Here is a 22,500-nt window from a genome sequence, read left to right on the forward strand (position 1 = left end):
ATCAGGGTTCGTTCAGCAGTGTTCATGCAACACCTACACTCTTCATCAGGGTTCGTTCAGCAGTGTTCATGCAACACCTACACTCCTCATCAGGGTTCGTTCAGCAGTGTTCAGGCAACACCTACACTCTTCATCAGGGTTCGTTCAGCAGTGTTCATGCAACACCTACACTCCTCATCAGAGTTCGTTCAGCAGTGTTCAGGCAACACCTACACTCTTCATCAGGGTTCGTTCAGCAGTGTTCATGCAACACCTACACTCTTCATCAGGGTTCGTTCAGCAGTGTTCATGCAACACCTACACTCCTCATCAGGGTTCGTTCAGCAGTGTTCAGGCAACACCTACACTCTTCATCAGGGTTCGTTCAGCAGTGTTCATGCAACACCTACACTCTTCATCAGGGTTCGTTCAGCAGTGTTCAGGCAACACCTACACTCCTCATCAGGGTTCGTTCAGCAGTGTTTAGGCAACACCTACACTCCTCATCAGGGTTCGTTCAGCAGTGTTCAGGCAACACCTACACTCTTCATCAGGGTTCGTTCAGCAGTGTTCATGCAACACCTACACTCTTCATCAGGGTTCGTTCAGCAGTGTTCATGCAACACCTACACTCCTCATCAGGGTTCGTTCAGCAGTGTTTAGGCAACACCTACACTCCTCATCAGGGTTCGTTCAGCAGTGTTCAGGCAACACCTACACTCCTCATCAGGGTTCGTTCAGCAGTGTTAAGGCAACACCTACACTCCTCATCAGGGTTCGTTCAGCAGTGTTCATGCAACACCTACACTCTTCATCAGGGTTCGTTCAGCAGTGTTCAGGCAACACCTACACTCCTCATCAGGGTTCGTTCAGCAGTGTTCAGGCAACACCTACACTCCTCATCAGGGTTCGTTCAGCAGTGTTCAGGCAACACCTACACTCTTCATCAGGGTTCGTTCAGCAGTGTTTAGGCAACACCTACACTCTTCATTAGGGTTCGTTCAGTAGTGTTCAGGCAACACCTACACTCTTCATCAGGGTTCGTTCAGCATTGTTCATGCAACACCTACACTCTTCATCAGGGTTCGTTCAGCAGTGTTCAGGCAACACCTACACTCCTCATCAGGGTTCGTTCAGCAGTGTTCAGGCAACACCTACACTCTTCATCAGGGTTCGTTCAGCAGTGTTTAGGCAACACCTACACTCTTCATCAGGGTTCGTTCAGTAGTGTTCAGGCAACACCTACACTCCATCAGGGTTCGTTCAGCAGTGTTCAGGCAACACCTACACTCCTCATCAGGGTTCGTTCAGCAGTGTTCATGCAACACCTACACTCCTCATCAGGGTTCGTTCAGCAGTGTTCATGCAACACCTACACTCCTCATCAGGGTTCGTTCAGCAGTGTTTAGGCAACACCTACACTCCTCATCTGGGTTCGTTCAGCAGTGTTCAGGCAACACCTACACTCTTCATCAGGGTTCGTTCAGCAGTGTTCAGGCAACACCTACACTCTTCATCAGGGTTCGTTCAGCAGTGTTCATGCAACACCTACACTCTTCATCAGGGTTCGTTCAGCAGGGTTCATGCAACACCTACACTCTTCATCAGGGTTCGTTCAGCAGTGTTCAGGCAACACCTACACTCCTCATCAGGGTTCGTTCAGCAGTGTTCAGGCAACACCTACACTCCTCATCAGGGTTCGTTCAGCAGTGTTCAGGCAACACCTACACTCCTCATCAGGGTTCGTTCAGCAGTGTTCAGGCAACACCTACACTCCTCATCAGGGTTCGTTCAGCAGTGTTCAGGCAACACCTACACTCTTCATCAGGGTTCGTTCAGCAGTGTTCATGCAACACCTACACTCCTCATCAGGGTTCGTTCAGCAGTGTTTATGCAACACCTACACTCCTCATCAGGGTTCGTTCAGCAGTGTTCAGGCAACACCTACACTCTTCATCAGGGTTCGTTCAGCAGTGTTCATGCAACACCTACACTCTTCATCAGGGTTCGTTCAGCAGTGTTCATGCAACACCTACACTCTTCATCAGGGTTCGTTCAGCAGTGTTCATGCAACACCTACACTCCTCATCAGGGTTCGTTCAGCAGTGTTCAGGCAACACCTACACTCTTCATCAGGGTTCGTTCAGCAGTGTTCATGCAACACCTACACTCCTCATCAGAGTTCGTTCAGCAGTGTTCAGGCAACACCTACACTCTTCATCAGGGTTCGTTCAGCAGTGTTCATGCAACACCTACACTCTTCATCAGGGTTCGTTCAGCAGTGTTCATGCAACACCTACACTCCTCATCAGGGTTCGTTCAGCAGTGTTCAGGCAACACCTACACTCTTCATCAGGGTTCGTTCAGCAGTGTTCATGCAACACCTACACTCTTCATCAGGGTTCGTTCAGCAGTGTTCAGGCAACACCTACACTCCTCATCAGGGTTCGTTCAGCAGTGTTTAGGCAACACCTACACTCCTCATCAGGGTTCGTTCAGCAGTGTTCAGGCAACACCTACACTCTTCATCAGGGTTCGTTCAGCAGTGTTCATGCAACACCTACACTCTTCATCAGGGTTCGTTCAGCAGTGTTCATGCAACACCTACACTCCTCATCAGGGTTCGTTCAGCAGTGTTTAGGCAACACCTACACTCCTCATCAGGGTTCGTTCAGCAGTGTTCAGGCAACACCTACACTCCTCATCAGGGTTCGTTCAGCAGTGTTAAGGCAACACCTACACTCCTCATCAGGGTTCGTTCAGCAGTGTTCATGCAACACCTACACTCTTCATCAGGGTTCGTTCAGCAGTGTTCAGGCAACACCTACACTCCTCATCAGGGTTCGTTCAGCAGTGTTCAGGCAACACCTACACTCCTCATCAGGGTTCGTTCAGCAGTGTTCAGGCAACACCTACACTCCTCATCAGGGTTCGTTCAGCAGTGTTCAGGCAACACCTACACTCCTCTTTAGGGTTCGTTCAGCAGTGTTCAGGCAACACCTACACTCCTCATCTGGGTTCGTTCAGCAGTGTTCAGGCAACACCTACACTCTTCATCAGGGTTCGTTCAGCAGTGTTCAGGCAACACCTACACTCTTCATCAGGGTTCGTTCAGCAGTGTTCATGCAACACCTACACTCTTCATCAGGGTTCGTTCAGCAGTGTTCAGGCAACACCTACACTCCTCATCAGGGTTCGTTCAGCAGTGTTCAGGCAACACCTACACTCCTCATCAGGGTTCGTTCAGCAGTGTTCAGGCAACACCTACACTCTTCATCAGGGTTCGTTCAGCAGTGTTTAGGCAACACCTACACTCTTCATTAGGGTTCGTTCAGTAGTGTTCAGGCAACACCTACACTCTTCATCAGGGTTCGTTCAGCATTGTTCATGCAACACCTACACTCTTCATCAGGGTTCGTTCAGCAGTGTTCAGGCAACACCTACACTCCTCATCAGGGTTCGTTCAGCAGTGTTCAGGCAACACCTACACTCTTCATCAGGGTTCGTTCAGCAGTGTTTAGGCAACACCTACACTCTTCATCAGGGTTCGTTCAGTAGTGTTCAGGCAACACCTACACTCCATCAGGGTTCGTTCAGCAGTGTTCAGGCAACACCTACACTCCTCATCAGGGTTCGTTCAGCAGTGTTCATGCAACACCTACACTCCTCATCAGGGTTCGTTCAGCAGTGTTCATGCAACACCTACACTCCTCATCAGGGTTCGTTCAGCAGTGTTTAGGCAACACCTACACTCCTCATCTGGGTTCGTTCAGCAGTGTTCAGGCAACACCTACACTCTTCATCAGGGTTCGTTCAGCAGTGTTCAGGCAACACCTACACTCTTCATCAGGGTTCGTTCAGCAGTGTTCATGCAACACCTACACTCTTCATCAGGGTTCGTTCAGCAGTGTTCAGGCAACACCTACACTCCTCATCAGGGTTCGTTCAGCAGTGTTCAGGCAACACCTACACTCCTCATCAGGGTTCGTTCAGCAGTGTTCAGGCAACACCTACACTCTTCATCAGGGTTCGTTCAGCAGTGTTTAGGCAACACCTACACTCTTCATTAGGGTTCGTTCAGTAGTGTTCAGGCAACACCTACACTCTTCATCAGGGTTCGTTCAGCATTGTTCATGCAACACCTACACTCTTCATCAGGGTTCGTTCAGCAGTGTTCAGGCAACACCTACACTCCTCATCAGGGTTCGTTCAGCAGTGTTCAGGCAACACCTACACTCTTCATCAGGGTTCGTTCAGCAGTGTTTAGGCAACACCTACACTCTTCATCAGGGTTCGTTCAGTAGTGTTCAGGCAACACCTACACTCCATCAGGGTTCGTTCAGCAGTGTTCAGGCAACACCTACACTCCTCATCAGGGTTCGTTCAGCAGTGTTCAGGCAACACCTACACTCCTCATCAGGGTTCGTTCAGCAGTGTTCATGCAACACCTACACTCTTCATTAGGGTTCGTTCAGTAGTGTTCATGCAACACCTACACTCCATCAGGGTTCGTTCAGCAGTGTTCAGGCAACACCTACACTCTTCATCAGGGTTCGTTCAGCAGTGTTCATGCAACACCTACACTCCTCATCAGGGTTCGTTCAGCAGTGTTCATGCAACACCTACACTCCTCATCAGGGTTCGTTCAGCAGTGTTCATGCAACACCTACACTCCTCATCAGGGTTCGTTCAGCAGTGTTCAGGCAACTCCTACACTCTTCATCAGGGTTCGTTCAGCAGTGTTCAGGCAACACCTACACTCCTCATCAGGGTTCGTTCAGCAGTGTTCATGCAACACCTACACTCCTCATCAGGGTTCGTTCAGTAGTGTTCAGGCAACACCTACACTCCTCATCAGGGTTCGTTCAGCAGTGTTCATGCAACACCTACATTCCTCATCAGGGTTCGTTCAGCAGGGTTCATGCAACACCTACACTCCTCATCAGGGTTCGTTCAGCAGTGTTCATGCAACACCTACACTCCTCATCAGGGTTCGTTCAGCAGTGTTCAGGCAACACCTACACTCCTCATCAGGGTTCGTTCAGCAGTGTTCATGCAACACCTACACTCTTCATCAGGGTTCGTTCAGCAGTGTTCATGCAACACCTACACTCCTCATCAGGGTTCGTTCAGCAGGGTTCATGCAACACCTACACTCCTCATCAGGGTTCGTTCAGCAGTGTTCATGCAACACCTACACTCCTCATCAGGGTTCGTTCAGCAGGGTTCATGCAACACCTACACTCCTCATCAGGGTTCGTTCAGCAGTGTTCATGCAACACCTACACTCCTCATCAGGGTTCGTTCAGCAGTGTTCATGCAACACCTACACTCCTCATCAGGGTTCGTTCAGCAGTGTTCAGGCAACACCTACACTCCTCATCAGGGTTCGTTCAGCAGTGTTCAGGCAACACCTACACTCCTCATCAGGGTTCGTTCAGCAGTGTTCAGGCAACACCTACACTCTTCATCAGGGTTCGTTCAGCAGTGTTCATGCAACACCTACACTCCTCATCAGGGTTCGTTCAGCAGTGTTCAGGCAACACCTACACTCCTCATCAGGGTTCGTTCAGCAGTGTTCATGCAACACCTACACTCCTCATCAGGGTTCGTTCAGCAGTGTTCATGCAACACCTACACTCCTCATCAGGGTTCGTTCAGCAGTGTTCAGGCAACACCTACACTCTTCATCAGGGTTCGTTCAGCAGTGTTCATGCAACACCTACACTCTTCATCAGGGTTCGTTCAGCAGTGTTCAGGCAACACCTACACTCCTCATCAGGGTTCGTTCAGCAGTGTTCATGCAACACCTACACTCCTCATCAGGGTTCGTTCAGCAGTGTTCATGCAACACCTACACTCCTCATCAGGGTTCGTTCAGCAGTGTTCAGGCAACACCTACACTCCTCATCAGGGTTTGTTCAGCAGTGTTCATGCAACACCTACACTCCTCATCAGGGTTCGTTCAGCAGTGTTCATGCAACACCTACACTCCTCATCAGGGTTCGTTCAGCAGTGTTCATGCAACACCTACACTCCTCATCAGGGTTCGTTCAGCAGTGTTCATGCAACACCTACACTCCTCATCAGGGTTCGTTCAGCAGTGTTCATGCAACACCTACACTCCTCATCAGGGTTCGTTCAGCAGTGTTCAGGCAACACCTACACTCCTCATCAGGGTTCGTTCAGCAGTGTTCATGCAACACCTACACTCCTCATCAGGGTTCGTTCAGCAGTGTTCAGGCAACACCTACACTCCTCATCAGGGTTTGTTCAGCAGTGTTCATGCAACACCTACACTCCTCATCAGGGTTCGTTCAGCAGTGTTCATGCAACACCTACACTCCTCATCAGGGTTCGTTCAGCAGTGTTCATGCAACACCTACACTCCTCATCAGGGTTCGTTCAGCAGTGTTCATGCAACACCTACACTCCTCATCAGGGTTCGTTCAGCAGTGTTCATGCAACACCTACACTCCTCATCAGGGTTCGTTCAGCAGTGTTCAGGCAACACCTACACTCCTCATCAGGGTTCGTTCAGCAGTGTTCATGCAACACCTACACTCCTCATCAGGGTTCGTTCAGCAGTGTTCATGCAACACCTACACTCCTCATCAGGGTTCGGGCCGTTACAGGACGGGTTCAGTTACCGAAACAGTCAAACATTTATTAAGCACTGACTGAATTAAGTCTTAAAGTCTGAAGTCATTTTTTATTTGTCATTTTTATTTAATTATGTTTATAGTTTTATACATTCACTTTATTATTATTTATATATTTTTAAAGTTTTTATTTGTACTTTTTTATTTTACTTTCTATGTTCAATGTTCAATGCAGTAGTTATTTTTTTTATAATTATTTATATATTTTTAAAGCTTTTATTTATACTTCTTTATTTTGTGTTTTTTGTTTAAAATATTTTTTGTTTCATTTATACATTTTTAAAGGTTCAAAAATGTAAATTTAAATAAAAAATATTTTATTTCAAAAATGACAAAAAATCTTTAAAAAGTTTAACAAATATTGCACTTTTTTAGTTTTTATTTATACATTTTTAAAAGTTTAGTTTACTTAATTATGTTCAGTGTTTAATACATTAAATATATTTTTTATAAGTACGTATATAAGACAGCAGCTTTCAAGAATATAGAAATATAAAAATGTTTATACATATACTTAAATAATACAAATGTAAAGATGTATAAAATATATGTAAAAAATGACAAAAAATAACAATTGTTAAAAAAGTTTAACAAACATTGCAGTATTTTTTAGTTTTTATTTATACATTTTTAAAGATTTAGTTTTTAAGATTTAGTTATTGTTTATAATAATTTTATTTCCTTATTTTTTATTGATACATTTTAAAAGTTTAGTTTAATATTTAATACATTAATTATTTTTTTTATAAATATTTATAATTCTTTTGTTTTATTTTTATAAATTTGTATAGGTTTAGTTTACTTCATTATGTTTTATGTTCAGTACATTATCTTTTTTTTTTTTATAAATATTTATAATTTATTTTAGTTTTTATTTATTTTTTTGTTGTTAAGTTTAGTTTATTTAATTATGTTTATAGCCTAATATATTAATTTATATTAATATTTAATATTTTTTAATTTATTTATAAATATTTATATAAGACATCAGCTTTTAAGAATATAGAGATATAAAAGCGACATGGTACAGAGCAACCGTTGGGCTCCAGTCAGTAATTGTATACCCACAAAGCTACGCCTAAATCCAGAGGCTTTCATAAGGAGTTCGCATCTGTTACAGCTTCCAGTCTTTGGAAAGACTTTTCATGAGATGTTGGAGTGTGTCTGTGGGGATTTCTGCCCATTTATCCAGAACGGCAATTCTCAGATTAGAAAAGAGGGCCTGGCTCGCAGTCTTCATTCTAGTTCATCCCTAAAGGGGTCGGGGTTCTGTGCTATGCTGGAACAGAGAAGGTCCTTCCCCAAACCGTTCCCACAGAGCATACAATCGTCCAAAACCGCTGAAACGGCCCCATAACCGTCATCCCTCCTCCACCGGACTTTACAGTTGGCACGAAACCCAGACCCGTGTACACAGCTGCTGCTCCAGAGTCCAGCGACGGCGTGCTTTATACCACTGTGTGTGTGTGTGTGTGTGTGTGTGTGTGTGTGTGTGTGTAGGACTGTGATATGCGGTGGTGGGATTCGTTCTGCACCGAGTTCTTCGAGGAGGACGCCACACTCACACTCTCCTTCTGTCTGGAGGATGGACCAAAGACTTACAGTGAGTGTGTGTGTGTGTGAGAGTGTGTGTGTGTGTGAGAGAGGAGGTAGATGAGAGGCGCACTCGCTTTCGATTTTCCCTCTCGCTCCTCATCCCGAGCGTACGAGTCCAGGTTTGATTGGCAGCTACGAGGTGATTAAATAAACATGCAGCTTCAGACTTCACACACACACACACACACACACACACGTCTCTGCCATGACTGACAGTAATGTGTGTGTGTGTGTGAGTGTGTGTGTGTGTGTGTGTGTGTGGATTTGGGCTCATTTTTACTCCCCAGTCTGTTCGCTTTTAATTCTAATGGGACCACCAGTGTGGAGGAGCTGCGTTTTTATTCATTTATTATTATTTTTGTCATTAATTTATTATTAATTTTATTACATTTTTAATTATTTATAAAAAAAAAATTATTATTCATTATTTTTTTTATTATTATTAATTATTAATGTATTATTATTTTTGTCATTATTTTATTATTAATTGTATTAATTGTTTAATTATTTATGAAAAATATTTCATTATTTATTCTTTTTTTATTAATAATTATAAATGTTTTTTTTATTATTTTATAATAAAATAATATTTATTTTTCAAATGTTTTATTTATTATTTATTTTAATTTTTTTTAAATTATAAATGATTCATTTTTTATTTTCATTAATTTATTTTTATTTTTATTATTAATGAAAAAATAATTCATTATTTATTTTTAAAATGTTTTATTATTTTATAATTTTGTAATTTTATTATTATTTATTTTATTATTAATGAAAAAATAATACATAAATTTTTTTTCCATTTTTTATTCATTATTTATTTTAATTTCTTTTATTAATTTTTCATGGTCATTATTTTATTATTAATTGTATTTTATTTTTTATTATTAATTTAAAACAATTCATTTTTTGCTGCTTATTGTATTTAAATAAAAGTCACAGCCATAACATTAAAACCACCTCCTTGTTTCTACACTCACTGTCCATGTTATCAGCTCCACTTACCATACAGAAGCACTTTGTAGTTCTACAATTACTGACTGTAGTCCATCTGTTTCTCTACATGCTTTGTTACCCCCCTTTCATGCTGTTCTTCAATGGTCAGGACCCCCACAGGACCCCCACAGAGCAGGTATTATTTAGGTGGTGGATGATTCTCAGCACTGCAGTGACACTGACATGGTGCTGGTGTGTTAGTGTGTGTTGTGCTGGTATGAGTGGATCAGTGTCAGAAACAGACGGACTACAGTCAGTAATTGTAGAACTACAAAGTGCTTCTATATGGTAAGTGGAGCTGATAACATGGACAGTGAGGTGGTTGTAATGTTATTATTAGTGTGTTGCTGTTCAGTGCGGTTCTGTTTTTGGGACTCTCTCTCTCTCTCTCTCTCTCTCTCTCTCTCGCTCTCGCTCTCGCTCTCTCTCTCTCTCTCTCTCTCTCTCTCTCTCTCTCAGCGATCGGCCGGGCTCTGATCCCCCGGTTCTTCAGCACCCTGTTTGAGGGGGGGGTTCACGAGCTGTTCTTCGTGCTCAAGCACACAAAGGAATCGTTTAACAGCTCCAGCATCGCTGTGGACTGTCAGCAGTGTAGCATGATAACACAGCACGGCAGGCCCACGTACGCCAAGGTACACACACACACACACACACACACACACACACACACACACACACCAGGTACAGTGTGAGCAGGAATGTTATGAGTTCCTCATTGTGAATTCACCGAGCAGCACAAAACACCCCCACCCGTCTCACACACACACACACACACACACACACACACACACACACCCCGTGATACTTCATCTCTTATAAAATATGTGGAATATTATTTTAGCAGAAACACTTTATTAGGAACACATAATTCACACAACCCCAACAACACTGCTGCACCTGCTACACTCACACCAGAGTACCAGAGAGGTGTTCCTAATAAAGTGCTGCAGCTGCAGTGTCCCACATCGCACACTAATATAAAAAACATTTATTATTAATTAATTAATACATTTATTAATGTAATAGTGTATTATTAAATATTCATCTTTTATTAATTTTTGTGGTCATTATTTTATTATTAATTTTATTCTTTTTTATTATTAATTATTTGTATTATTTTTATGATCATTATTTTATTATTATTTTATTTTTATTATTAATGGGAAAAAATATTATTCATTTTTACGACGTTTATTTATTATTTATTTTTAAAATGTTTTATTATTAATTATTCATTTTGTATTAATTTTTATTGTCATTATTTTATTATTATTTTATGTTTTATTATTAATGAAAAAAATGCATTGTTTATTTTTACAATTATTTATTATTTAGTTTTAATTTTCTTATTATTAATGATTCATTTTTTATGAATTTTTATGGTCATTATTTTATTACAAATTGTATTTAATTATTTTATTATTAATGCAAATAATTTCATTATTCATTTTTACAATAATTATTTGTAAATGATTATTTGTTATTATTAATTATTAATTTTTTATACATTGTTATTGTCCTTATTTTATCTAACTCTAACCCTATTAATTTTATTTTATTGTTTATTATTAATTTAAAAAGATTATTAGTCATGATTACAATTATTTATTTATTATTTATTTTTAATTTTTAATGACAAATTATTCATTTGAATTATTTTTATTGTCATTATAAATGAATAATTGTATTCTTTTTATTATTAATTAAAAAAATTATTTATTTTTGCAATTTTTTATTTATTATTTATTTTAAATGTTACATTTTTTTATTATTAATCACTTTTATTGTCAATATTTTATTATTAATGAAATAAATTATTCATTAATTCATCTTTGCAATTATTAATTTCTTATCTATTTATTTTGTCTTATTGTATTGTTTTTTTTATTAATTTTTATTAATGCAAAAATCATTCATTTGTAAAAAAATTATTTATTATTTATTAGTAACTATTAATTTTTTATAGATTTTTATCATTATTTTATTATCACGTTTTTTATTATTATTATTATTAATAAAAGGAAGGAAGGTAGAGGGTGGTGGTGGGGGAGGTCCCCCCCCCCCCCCCCCCAAAAAAAGTGGTGCTTCTAATAAAATGCAAAACGTCAAATAAATATAGCGTACGATGTTTAGCGTACGCTAATGCTAAATCGTTGGCGCTCAGCGCTTCAAAACTTTGTCTGAGGTAAATCTGATATTGATTCGTGGACAAACTTCTAACGAACACAAACACAAAAGTGTGTGTGTGTGTGTGTGTGTGTGTGTGTGGAGGCATCGATTAGAGCGCGTCTGCCAGGATTACATCCTGCCTGTTGCCATGCCAACCGCTCGGCTACCCTCCGTTCCTCCGGCAACAGGATGTCGGGGTTCAGAGTTCCGAGCGGAATTTTTTTAATAAGTGGATCGTGTTTGTGGAACAGAAATCTGGTTCCACCCTGAACAAAAACGTCGTCCTGCCGAAGTCCGAGCGGACACCAGGCCTGGAGGTAGAAGAACCCCTAGGTGACGTAGATAAGTGCAAGGTGTCCGTTTAGGTACCTAGTCAAGAGGTAAGAGGGACAGGGGGAGCTTGTTGCTAGTACCAAGAAGAGTCCTGAGGGGTGGGGGACAGAGATGACCCAGACTCGTGGATCAACACCCCTCAGTCGAGTCCTCAATCCAAGCCTCGGCCTTGGGAGACACCTTTGGGCGGGGTTGGGGGTGCTTGTGAAGGTTTGTCCAGACTTCCTCTGTCAAAGAGGACGAACCGATGGTTCCTCGACCAAATCGAACCAAACCTCTTGATCCAAGCCCAGAAAAACAGTTTTCCTTGTTTCCGCAGGTGTGTACCGAGGGCCGCCTCTACCTGGTCTTCACCTTCGACGACCTGATGAGAATCAAGACGTGGGACTTCAGCGTTTTGCACTACGACGAGCTCGTCCCTCGCACCATGCTGGCGGTTCACGTGAGTCCAGCAAATGCACACTCCTAATTATTTTGTACCAATGCCGGCAACATGTTCCAAAAAAGTTGGGACTGAGGTCCACTTTCCATCTCAGTTTCTGTCCTGTCCTAAATTGCGCCAGCCCAGTACCACAGGGGTCCAGTGTTTAGATCCACCAGCGGTGCTATTGGTCAGATTAGTTTTCATTCATTATATTCCTACAGTCCCAACTTTATTTATTTATTTATTTATTTATTATTATTTTTTATTATTAAGGAAAATAAATTATTTATTCTTTTATTTGTATGATTTATTATTCATTTTTATTCTATTTGTATTATTATTTAAAAAATATATTATTAATATTTACAATATTTATTAATTGTATATTTGTAATTTCTTATTATTATTTATTCTTTTTTTTTTATTAATTCTTTATTAGCTTTATTTTATTATTAATTTTATTCCATTTTTATTATTAATAAAATAACGAATTCATTATTCATTTTACAATCATTTATTTATTATTCATTTTTAATTTAGTAATTTTTTATTGTTAATTATTCATTTTTTATTCATTCTTTTATTTTCAGTATTTTTTAATAATTTTTTTCTATTTTTCATTATTAATGAAAAAAAAATATTATTAATATTTACAATTATCTATGTATTATTTATTTTTATTTTTATTAGGTATTCATTTTTTATTTGTATACATTTTTATTATTATTTAAGTATTCATTATTTATAATAATAATAATAATAATTTTTATTATTATTCATTTTATTCTATTTTCTATGATTAATGAAAAAATAATTCCTTATTCATTTTTACAATTATTTATTTTTGTTTTTATTAATGATTCTTTTTATTACATTTTTATTATCATTATTTTATAAATTTTATTGTTTTTTATTATTAATGAAAAGATGCATTATTCATTTTTTTTTTTTTTTTTTAGCATTATTTTATTAAAATTTAATTCTAATTTTTATTATTTATTAATAACTATAATTTTTTTTATTATCATTATTGTATTATTAATTTTATTCTATTTTTTAATGAACTCTGTCCATACACTTACTGACTGACCTTGGCACCCCCCTGTACCCCAGACGTAACTGTACTGGGGTAATGGGAGCAGACCAGTCTCAGTAGTGTGTTCTGTCCTGGTATGAGTGTCGTAGGTGCAGCAGTGTTGTTGGGATTTCTATTTGTTTGGTTGCTCGCGCTCGTGGTGCTGTTATCGATCGAGGAGAAACCTGCTGCCTGGTGCCGCTGTTGGGCTGTTGCCATGGCAACAATTCCGCTAACGATGGAGAGACGTACCGGGCTGGAATGGCGAGAGAATAACAAACAGAATAAAGGAACTGTGTGTGTGTGTGTGTGTGTGTGTGTGTGTGTGTGTGTGTGTGTGTGTTAAGGCACAAGACCCCGGAGCTCTGGAGCAACTGTCCAAAAACATCAGCAGAGTCGGTCTGACCAACCTCACACTCAACTACCTCAGAGTACGCCACACACACACACACACACACACACACACACACACACACACACATACTACAGTGTGTTATTATAATAATTATAATACTACCTAATCACCGTGTGTGTGTGTGTGTGTAGCTGTGTATGATTCTGGAGCCGATGCAGGAGCTGATGTCCAGACACAAAACGTACGGCCTGAGTCCGCGGGACTGTCTGAAGAGCTGCCTGTTCCACCAGTGGCAAAGAATCACCACACCGCCGGGTATCACACACACACACACACACACACACACACTCATACACACACACACACACACAAACCATCATTTCAAATTTGGTATGGGAGGGGTATAGGGGGTAGAGGTTTAAATATTTGACTAATGTATCAAGAATGTAACTATATTATTAAACTTTAATCACAAACATTTAATTATTATTTCATTATTTCTTTTATAAAATATTTAGGTAATAATTATTATTAATTTAATTGTTTTTATTATTAATTTAATTTAATTTAGAATTATCTATTTATTATTCATTTAAATTTTTTCTTTTTAATTGTTCAGCTGTTATTAAAGCTTTTCAATAATTAAAAAATTATTTCATTGTTTATTTCTAAAATTATTCATGTATTATTTATTATTATTAATTTTACATTTTTTAATTAATTTTTTTATTATCATAATTTTATATTATTAATGACAAAATTAATTCATTAATCATGTTTACAATTGTTTAATTATTATTTATTTTCATTTTTTCTTATCTTTTCTTTTTCGTTTAAGTTTTAGTAAGTATTATTCATTTTTAAATTGTTTATTTTTTATTCATATGTATTCATTTTTATTATTTTATATTATTGTTTTTCATATTAAATAAGAAAAAAATTATTCATTTTACAATTATTTATTTTCATTTTTTCTTATTTTTTATTATTTAACTATATTTTTGAACTTTAATGAAAAAAAATTCATTGTTTATTTTTAAAATTATTTATGTATTATTTATTAGTAGTTTTTTAAATTTCTTATTAATAATTATTCATTTTTTTAATTAATTTTTATTATCATTAATTAATAAAAAAAATCATTCTTTATTCATTTTTACAATTCTAACCATTTATTGTGATAATTACCAACTTTTTTTCTCTTCTTTTGTTTCAGTCGGACCGTCGGCCAACTTTAAGGCGGAAGTTTTTCAGACGAACTCCAAAAAACGTAAGTATCTGTTGCCTCAACATACGGCGCTTAATTAAATGAATTTTATTTAAATTCAAGTTCTAAAAAGTCTCATCGGCAAATCTTGGTAGCGCTGGAGTCTGTAACGCTGATCCACCGGTACAACAGTGACACCTGCTGTCCGGTCAAAGCGTCTGCACGGATGCTGCTGGAAAAGCGCTTCGCTCGACGGTGTTGTGTAGGAATCCGCCACCGGCTGGTAAAAAAGATGAACCCGGCTGATCGGCCCACATGGATTTTATGCTTAATGTAGAGGTTGATAGTGGGGGGAGTCGGTCATGTCTAAATTGAATCAAGCCAGGCCTTGTTGTATAACGTTCATTTCATTTCGGCTTTCACAGCGGAAACCGCCAAACCGCCCGCCAAGAGGAGACGGCGGCGTAATTCGGCCGGCAGCGCCTCCAACGGCGGCTCGGGAAACGGCAAGAAGCGCGGCCAGGCTAACAGCTTAAGCTTACCTGCACAGGTACACACACACACACACACACACACACACACACACACACACTGGTACCCGAGGTGCTGGGATCTGATGATAATCGGTGCTGTCCGTCTCTGGTCCCCAGCCCAAACGCGCGGCCGGCAAACCCAGAGGTGGCGGGTGGCTGGAGGCGGAGCTTAGGTAGGTGAGTGACGGCGTGCGCTTTCTTATCGATCACATACGACATACTAATAACCGAGTCCCAGTCTGAGCAGTCTACCGGCGCCGTGAGAGTGACCCCTGCTGGCTGGTTAAGGTGGTGGATGGATACCTCGGTGTAGCGTGTTCCTCCGTCTCTCTTTCGAACAAAAAATGATTCGAACGACTCCAGACTTGGGATTCGGAAGGACAGGCAGCCAGGCGGCCACATTACGGGAGCGCAAACCCTTACCCCCTCCCCCCATAGGAAATTTATGTACGCTGAAGAACAAGGAACAGATCTGTGGGCCTCTCCTTATACTACTCTAGTCACACTATACGATTTTAACACTTGGGTGTTGGACTTCGGAACCTCCATTCTGTGCTGACTGTTGTTTCCTATCTGCTTACAACACTCTACTTATTCTCAGTGTCCACAAGCTACAGTTTTAAATCTATACCCATGTGTGCGTAGGATGTGATGGTGGTGGGCGAGCCCTCCCCGATGGGGGCCGGGTCGGGAGACGTGGACGAGCGGCCCATCGCCAGGCTGGAGAACGCGCGGTGCCACGCCGCCGGCGCTCTCCCGGACGACGATCGCTATGACTACGGCAACGGCGAGCGCTCGGCGTGACGAACCGCGGGGCGACTGAAGGAGTCCGGCTTCTGGATATGTGTGTGTGCTATGATATGATACAAAACTTATGATGTCATACAATACGGATGAGCCAAAACATTACGACCACCTGCGTTAAAACGGTGAGGGATCCGTTCAATCCGGGCATAAAGACCTGATGGCCTCGGCACGGAGGTTCTGTGGTCGAATACTGACCAGCAGGAGATCTACCGCGACTTACGACGTTTCTGACGACATATTAAACGACGTTTCTGACGACATATTAAACAAAATTTCTGACGACATATTAAACTGCGTTTCTGACGACATATTAAATGATGTTTCTGACGACATATTAAACGACGTTTCTGACGACATATTAAACGACGTTTCTGACTACATATTAAATGACGTTTCTGACGATATATTAAACGACGTTTCTGACGACATTAAACGACGTTTCTGACGACATATTAAATTACGTTTCTGACACATATTAAACGACGTTTCTGACGACATATTAAACGACGTTTCTGACTACATATTAAATGACGTTTCTGACACATATTAAACGACGTTTCTGACGACATTAAACGACGTTTCTGACGACATTAAACGAAGTTTCTGACGACATATTAAATGACGTTTCTGACGACATATTAAACGACGTTTCTGACGACATTAAACGACGTTTCTGACGACATTAAACGACGTTTCTGACTACATATTAAATGACGTTTCTGACGACATATTAAATGACGTTTCTGACGACATTAAACAACGTTTCTGATGACATTAAACGACGTTTCTGACGACATTAAACGATGTTTCTGACGACATATTAAACGTTTCTGGTGACATTAAACGACGTTTCTGACGACATATTAAACGTTTCTGACGACATATTAAACAACGTTTCTGACGACATTAAACGATGTTTCTGACGACATATTAAACGTTTCTGACGACATATTAAACGACGTTTCTGGTGACATATTAAACGACGTTTCTGACGACATATTAAACGTTTCTGACGACATATTAAACGACGTTTCTGGCAACATTAAAAGTTTCTGACGACATTAAACAACGTTTCTGACGACATATTAAACGACGTTTCTGACGACATATTAAACGACGTTTCTGACGACATTAAACGACGTTTCTGATGACATATTAAACGAAGCTTCTTGATGTTTTGGCTCATCGGTGTGTCTGAAATGGTTACTATAGCTTTAGTTTCATTAATCAGAAGCAGAAATCAGTACGGATCATCGCGGCTTTATAAATAAATCGCACTATAAACGCTTTCATACCGAATTTTTAAGCTTCTTGGTGAGTGTTGTGACGTAAAGTAGCTTCAGCTTTGTGTTTATTTCCTTGTAATTGTGGATTTTTATGTGTGGTTATAAAAATAATCGGATTCTTTGATATCCCGTTGTTCAGTGCCTAATCTAATTAAAAAAATCAATAAATAAAGTCTCCGGTTTTCGGTCTGTAGTCGCTCTTTCTTCCCCAGGTTGAGGGTTCCACGGGTGTCCAGGGTTTCCAGGGGTTCCCGATGACCCCCCCCCCTTTCTCTCTCATGACTGGTGCAATTTTGACCTCTGCACAGAGACGGAAAAGAGTGCGTCTCTCCGTACACAGTGCTGATCCGCACTGCACTCGTCAAAGTGTAATAAGGGTGATAAGATGCATACGGCTTCGTTCTCCTCGATCAGAGCGGGGATCGGCATTGGTGGAGAGGAAGCGTGGACGAGTTAAAGTGGAGTAAAATGCGTAAACAAAATATATAACAAAGTGGTTCATGCTTTACCGTCCCAACTTTTTTGGAATGTTTTGGATGAATATAAACAAACGAAAGAACGTTGACTCTGTGTTTTTATTTTATTTGCATTTTCCATGCTGTCCCAACTTTTTCTGAATTGGGGTGATCCATTCGTGAGTGCTAAGGGTCGAGGTTTGCTACCTCTTCACCGTCTACAGTCCATGATATTAGTAAAAGATGGCATAGCAGTGTAACAAACTGTGTTTATCTTTAACCCGCCACTGCCAGGCGAAAAGAAGTGGTCTACGACAGCGCATGATAGTCTGTCGCTCTCCTTGAGAGGAACGGAAGTTGTACGAGCAGCAAAAGCGCTACAATTTAGCCGTTTCTTACGAAGTAGCACGACGTTATGTTGTGACTACGCTAAATTGTGATGTGATCGAGTAAACGTCGGCGCCGAAATGTTCACAGCCTAAATACTGCATATATCCAAAGCGAGCCACTGATGGTTAAGAGCCCAATAGCAGTGGTGGGACTTGAAATAGCAACCTTCTGATTATTAGTTCGATACCTTAACCGCTAGGCTACAACTGCCCATAATGTTTACGTTTTTGGCATTTTATCCAAAGTGACTTATACTTATCACTGAATACAGTTTAATTGAGGGTTAAGGGCCTCAATCAGGGACCCACTTGGCGATTATGGGGCTGGAACCGACAACCTTTCGATCGCTAACCAAGTACGTTAAGCTATTTTAGCTATCTAAGCTTAGCTGATAGTACAGCTGTAGTACAGTAAATGCTACAATACTTGGATTATATGTGCTTAAAACATAATTATGCATCTATGTTCATGTTTAATGTTTTAAAATGTATTAATAAAATTGTCATTTTTTAAAAAATGATTAATATTAAATAATAAATGTATTTATGCGGGACGTCAAGCGCGCAAAAGTTTGTGAACCCCCTTTAAAAAAACAAACATATTACGGTGCGTGATGACGTCAGCAGGCGCGTCTGTTATTAGTGGGCGAATGCGTGAAGATGGCGGATTCCGTCGCGTCCGGACTCGGAGACGAGAAAGAGACCGAGAACGACGACAAGGAGAGACAGAAATGGGGTTCTCGGGGTGCCGAGGAGCTCACGGAGACTCTGGGGTTTTACGAGAGGAGGGCGAAAGGGACGGAAAGCAAGCGCGGTGCGTGCGGTGAGTCCGGAGCTGTCGGGGGCTGTCAGGGTTAGCCTAGCGTGCTAACAGCTGATGCACCGTGTGTGGTGTTTTGGTCGCGACGGGTTGAACAAAGCTGCATTTAATGTCCTAAATTTACTCATTACATTAAAAAAATGCTGTAAGAAATAGCTGAAGTTGTTTTAAAAGCGCTGTCCTGGGAGCGATTCGTGTCAGACGCGCAAGTAAACAAAACTACACTTCCCATAATGCACCGCACTGCGCAGACTTCTCTTTCTACTTTAGAACGCTAAACGAAATGTTAAATTAATGTGAAATTAAATAAAATACCACCCTTTCATTCGTTTAGGTTTGTTTTTATATTTTCTGATTCGTTTGTGATACTGTAAACAAACGCGCAAGTGAGTACAACTACATTTCCCATAATGCACCGCACTGCGCAGACTTCTCTATTCAGACCGCTACACAAAATATTACATTTAAATAAAAAATACGATTATTTAATTCATTTACGCTCGTTTTTTGCTTGTGAAACTGTAAAACGAAGCAATTCCTGTCAAACGTGCAAGTAAACAAAACTACATTTCCCATAATGCACCGCACCGCACGACTTCTCTCTCTATTAAGACCGCTACACGAAATATTACATCTAAATTCAATAAAATACGATTATTTACGTTTGTTATTTGTTTGTCAAACTGTAAAACGAAGCAATTTCTTGTTTTGTTTTAACAAAGCGATTCCTGTCAGACGCTCAGGTGAACACAACTACATTTCCCATAATGCACCCTTCTCAGCCTTCTCAATAAAATACGATTATTTAATTCATTTGCGTTCGTTTTTTGCGTGTGAAACTGTAAAACGAACAATTTCTGTACACAAAACTACATTTCCCATAATGCACCGCGCCGCACGACTTCTCTCTCACTGTCTCAACTAAGAACGCTCAATAAAATGTTAAATTAATGTAAAATAAAATACGACGCTTTAATTCATTTAGGTTCGTTATTTTATATATTCTGATTGCGCAAGTGAGTACAACTACATTTCCCATAATGCACCGCACTGCGCAGACTTCTCTCTCTATTCAGACCGCTACACGAAATATTACATTCAAATCCAATAAAATACGATTATTTAATTCATTTACGTTCGTTTTTTGCTTGTGAAACTGTAAAACGAACAATTTCTGTCAGACGCGCAAGTAAACAAAACTACATTTCCCATAATGCACCGCGCCGCACGACTTCTCTCTCGCTCTCTCAACTAAGAACGCTCAATAAAATGTTAAATGAATGTAAAATTAAATAAAATACGACACTTTAATTCATTTAGGTTCGTTATTTAATGTTTTCTGATTCGTTTGTGATGCTGTGAACAAACGTGCGAGTCAACACAACTACATTTCCCATAATGCACCGCACTGCGCAGACTTCTCTCTCTATTCAGACCGCTACACGAAATATTACATTCAAATCCAATAAAATACGATTATTTAATTCATTTACGTTCGTTTTTTGCTTGTGAAACTGTAAAACGAACAATTTCTGTCAGACGCGCAAGTAAACAAAACTACATTTCCCATAATGCACCGCGCCGCACGACTTCTCTCTCGCTCTCTCAACTAAGAACGCTCAATAAAATGTTAAATGAATGTAAAATTAAATAAAATACGACACTTTAATTCATTTAGGTTCGTTATTTAATGTTTTCTGATTCGTTTGTGATGCTGTGAACAAACGTGCGAGTCAACACAACTACATTTCCCATAATGCACCGCACTGCGCAGACTTCTCTTTCTACTAAGGAGGCTAAACGAAATGTTAAATGAATGTAAAATTAAATAAAATACGACACTAATTCATTTAGGTTCGTTATTTTATGTTTTCTGATTCGTTGTGATGCTGTAAACAAACGTGCAAGTGAGTACAACTACATTTACCATAATGCACCGCACGACTTCTCTCTCGCTCTCAACTAAGAACGCTCAATAAAATGTTAAATTAATGTAAAATAAAATAAAATACGACACTTTAATTCATTTAGGTTCGTTATTTTATATATTCTGATTGCGCAAGTGAGTACAACTACATTTCCCATAATGCCCTACATGACCGCTACACGAAATATTACATTTAAATTCAATAAAATACGATTATTTAATTCATTTGCGTTCGTTTTTAGCTTGTGAAACTGTAAAACGAACAATTTCGGTCAGACGCGCAAGTACACAAAACTACATTTCCCATAATGCATCGCACTGCGCAGCTTTCTCTTTCTACTAAGGAGGCTAAACGAAATGTTAAATGAATGTAAAATTAAATGAAATATGACACTAATTCATTTAGGTTCGTTATTTAATGTTTTCTGATTCGTTTGTGATGCTGTGAACAAACGCGCAAGTGAAAACAACTACATTTCCCATAATGCACTATATTAAGACCACAACACAAAATATTACATTTAAATTCAATAGAATACGATTATTTAATTCATTTGCGTTCGTTTTTTGTTTGTGAAAGTGTAAAACGAAGCAATTTCTTGTTTTGTGTTCACAACGCTCAGGTAAACAAAACTACATTTCCCATAATGCACCTCACAAGACCGCTACACACAATGCACAAAATGTGGCGTGTCCCTGACCGTCCGCCCGTCCAGCTTGACCGGAGTGGGGCGTAAACCACCGACCTCCCCCCCCCCAGCTATCAGCCCCGCCTCATGTACGTGTGTTCCGTTCCCCAGATCTCTCTCTGCTGCGCTTCGTCGGCGCCGAGTTGACGCGCGGATACTTCCTGGAACACGACGAGGCCAAGTACACCGAGAGGAGGGAGCGGGTCTACACCTGCCTGCGCATCCCTAAAGAGCTGGAGAAGGTACAACTGTAGAGTAGAACCCCGTCGACCACCCTCCCTCGGGCACGGCTGAATGTTCACGCCCGTTTCTCTCTCTCTCTCTCCGTGTGTGTGTGTGTGTGTGTGTGTGTGTGTGTGTGTGTGTAGCTGATGCTGTTCGGCTTCTTCCTGTGTCTGGACGCGTTCCTGTACGTGTTCACGCTGTTACCTCTCCGGGTTCTGCTCGCGCTCGTCAGGCTCCTCACGCTGCCCTGCTGCGGCCTCAGGTAACACACACCACACACACACACACACACACACACACACACACACACACACACACACACACACACCACACCACACCACTGATATATATACTGTATAATACAATAAAATGAATGTGACAACATTGTGTTATAAAACAAATGTATTATGTGTATATATATACAGTGTATCACGAAAGTGAGTACACCCCTCACATTTCTGCAAATATTTCATTATATCTTTTCATGGGACAACACTATAGACATGAAACTTGGATATAACTTAGAGTAGTCAGTGTACAGCTTGTATAGCAGTGTAGATTTACTGTCTT

General features: G+C 39.9%; 2 protein-coding genes across 6 annotated transcripts in view; both read left to right on the plus strand.

Annotated features, from left to right (window-relative positions):
- ldb2b (LIM domain binding 2b) overlaps nucleotides 1–17,984 on the plus strand; it is a 19,925-nt gene extending 1,941 nt beyond the window's left edge. The window contains exons 2-10 of one of the 4 annotated variants that reach the window (XR_010014663.1): nucleotides 8,142–8,244; nucleotides 9,696–9,868; nucleotides 12,058–12,180; nucleotides 13,585–13,668; nucleotides 13,784–13,907; nucleotides 14,809–14,862; nucleotides 15,225–15,349; nucleotides 15,978–16,261; nucleotides 17,638–17,654. Coding sequence is in view for 3 of the 4 variants with exons in the window: in XM_063009073.1 (XP_062865143.1) it covers nucleotides 8,142–8,244; nucleotides 9,696–9,868; nucleotides 12,058–12,180; nucleotides 13,585–13,668; nucleotides 13,784–13,907; nucleotides 14,809–14,862; nucleotides 15,225–15,349; nucleotides 15,978–16,136 (945 nt within the window). In the remaining variant the exon portion in view is untranslated. Of the gene's footprint in view, nucleotides 1–8,141; nucleotides 8,245–9,695; nucleotides 9,869–12,057; nucleotides 12,181–13,584; nucleotides 13,669–13,783; nucleotides 13,908–14,808; nucleotides 14,863–15,224; nucleotides 15,350–15,449; nucleotides 15,510–15,977 lie in introns of all 4 variants that reach the window. The other 3 variants (XM_063009075.1, XM_063009074.1, XM_063009073.1) reach the window with 3 other exon arrangements.
- A 939-nt stretch (nucleotides 17,985–18,923) lies between these two features.
- Nucleotides 18,924–22,500, plus strand: part of tapt1b (transmembrane anterior posterior transformation 1b) — a 24,227-nt gene continuing 20,650 nt past the window's right edge. The window contains exons 1-3 of one of the 2 annotated variants that reach the window (XM_063009071.1): nucleotides 18,924–19,092; nucleotides 21,817–21,947; nucleotides 22,074–22,192. In XM_063009071.1, the coding sequence (XP_062865141.1) occupies nucleotides 18,930–19,092; nucleotides 21,817–21,947; nucleotides 22,074–22,192 (413 nt within the window). In that variant the 5' untranslated portion in view covers nucleotides 18,924–18,929. The remainder of the gene's footprint in view (nucleotides 19,093–21,816; nucleotides 21,948–22,073; nucleotides 22,193–22,500) is intronic. The other variant, XM_063009072.1, reaches the window with a different exon arrangement.

This window comes from Trichomycterus rosablanca, chromosome 14, assembly GCF_030014385.1.
Source record: "Trichomycterus rosablanca isolate fTriRos1 chromosome 14, fTriRos1.hap1, whole genome shotgun sequence".
Classification (NCBI taxonomy): Eukaryota; Metazoa; Chordata; class Actinopteri; order Siluriformes; family Trichomycteridae; genus Trichomycterus; species Trichomycterus rosablanca.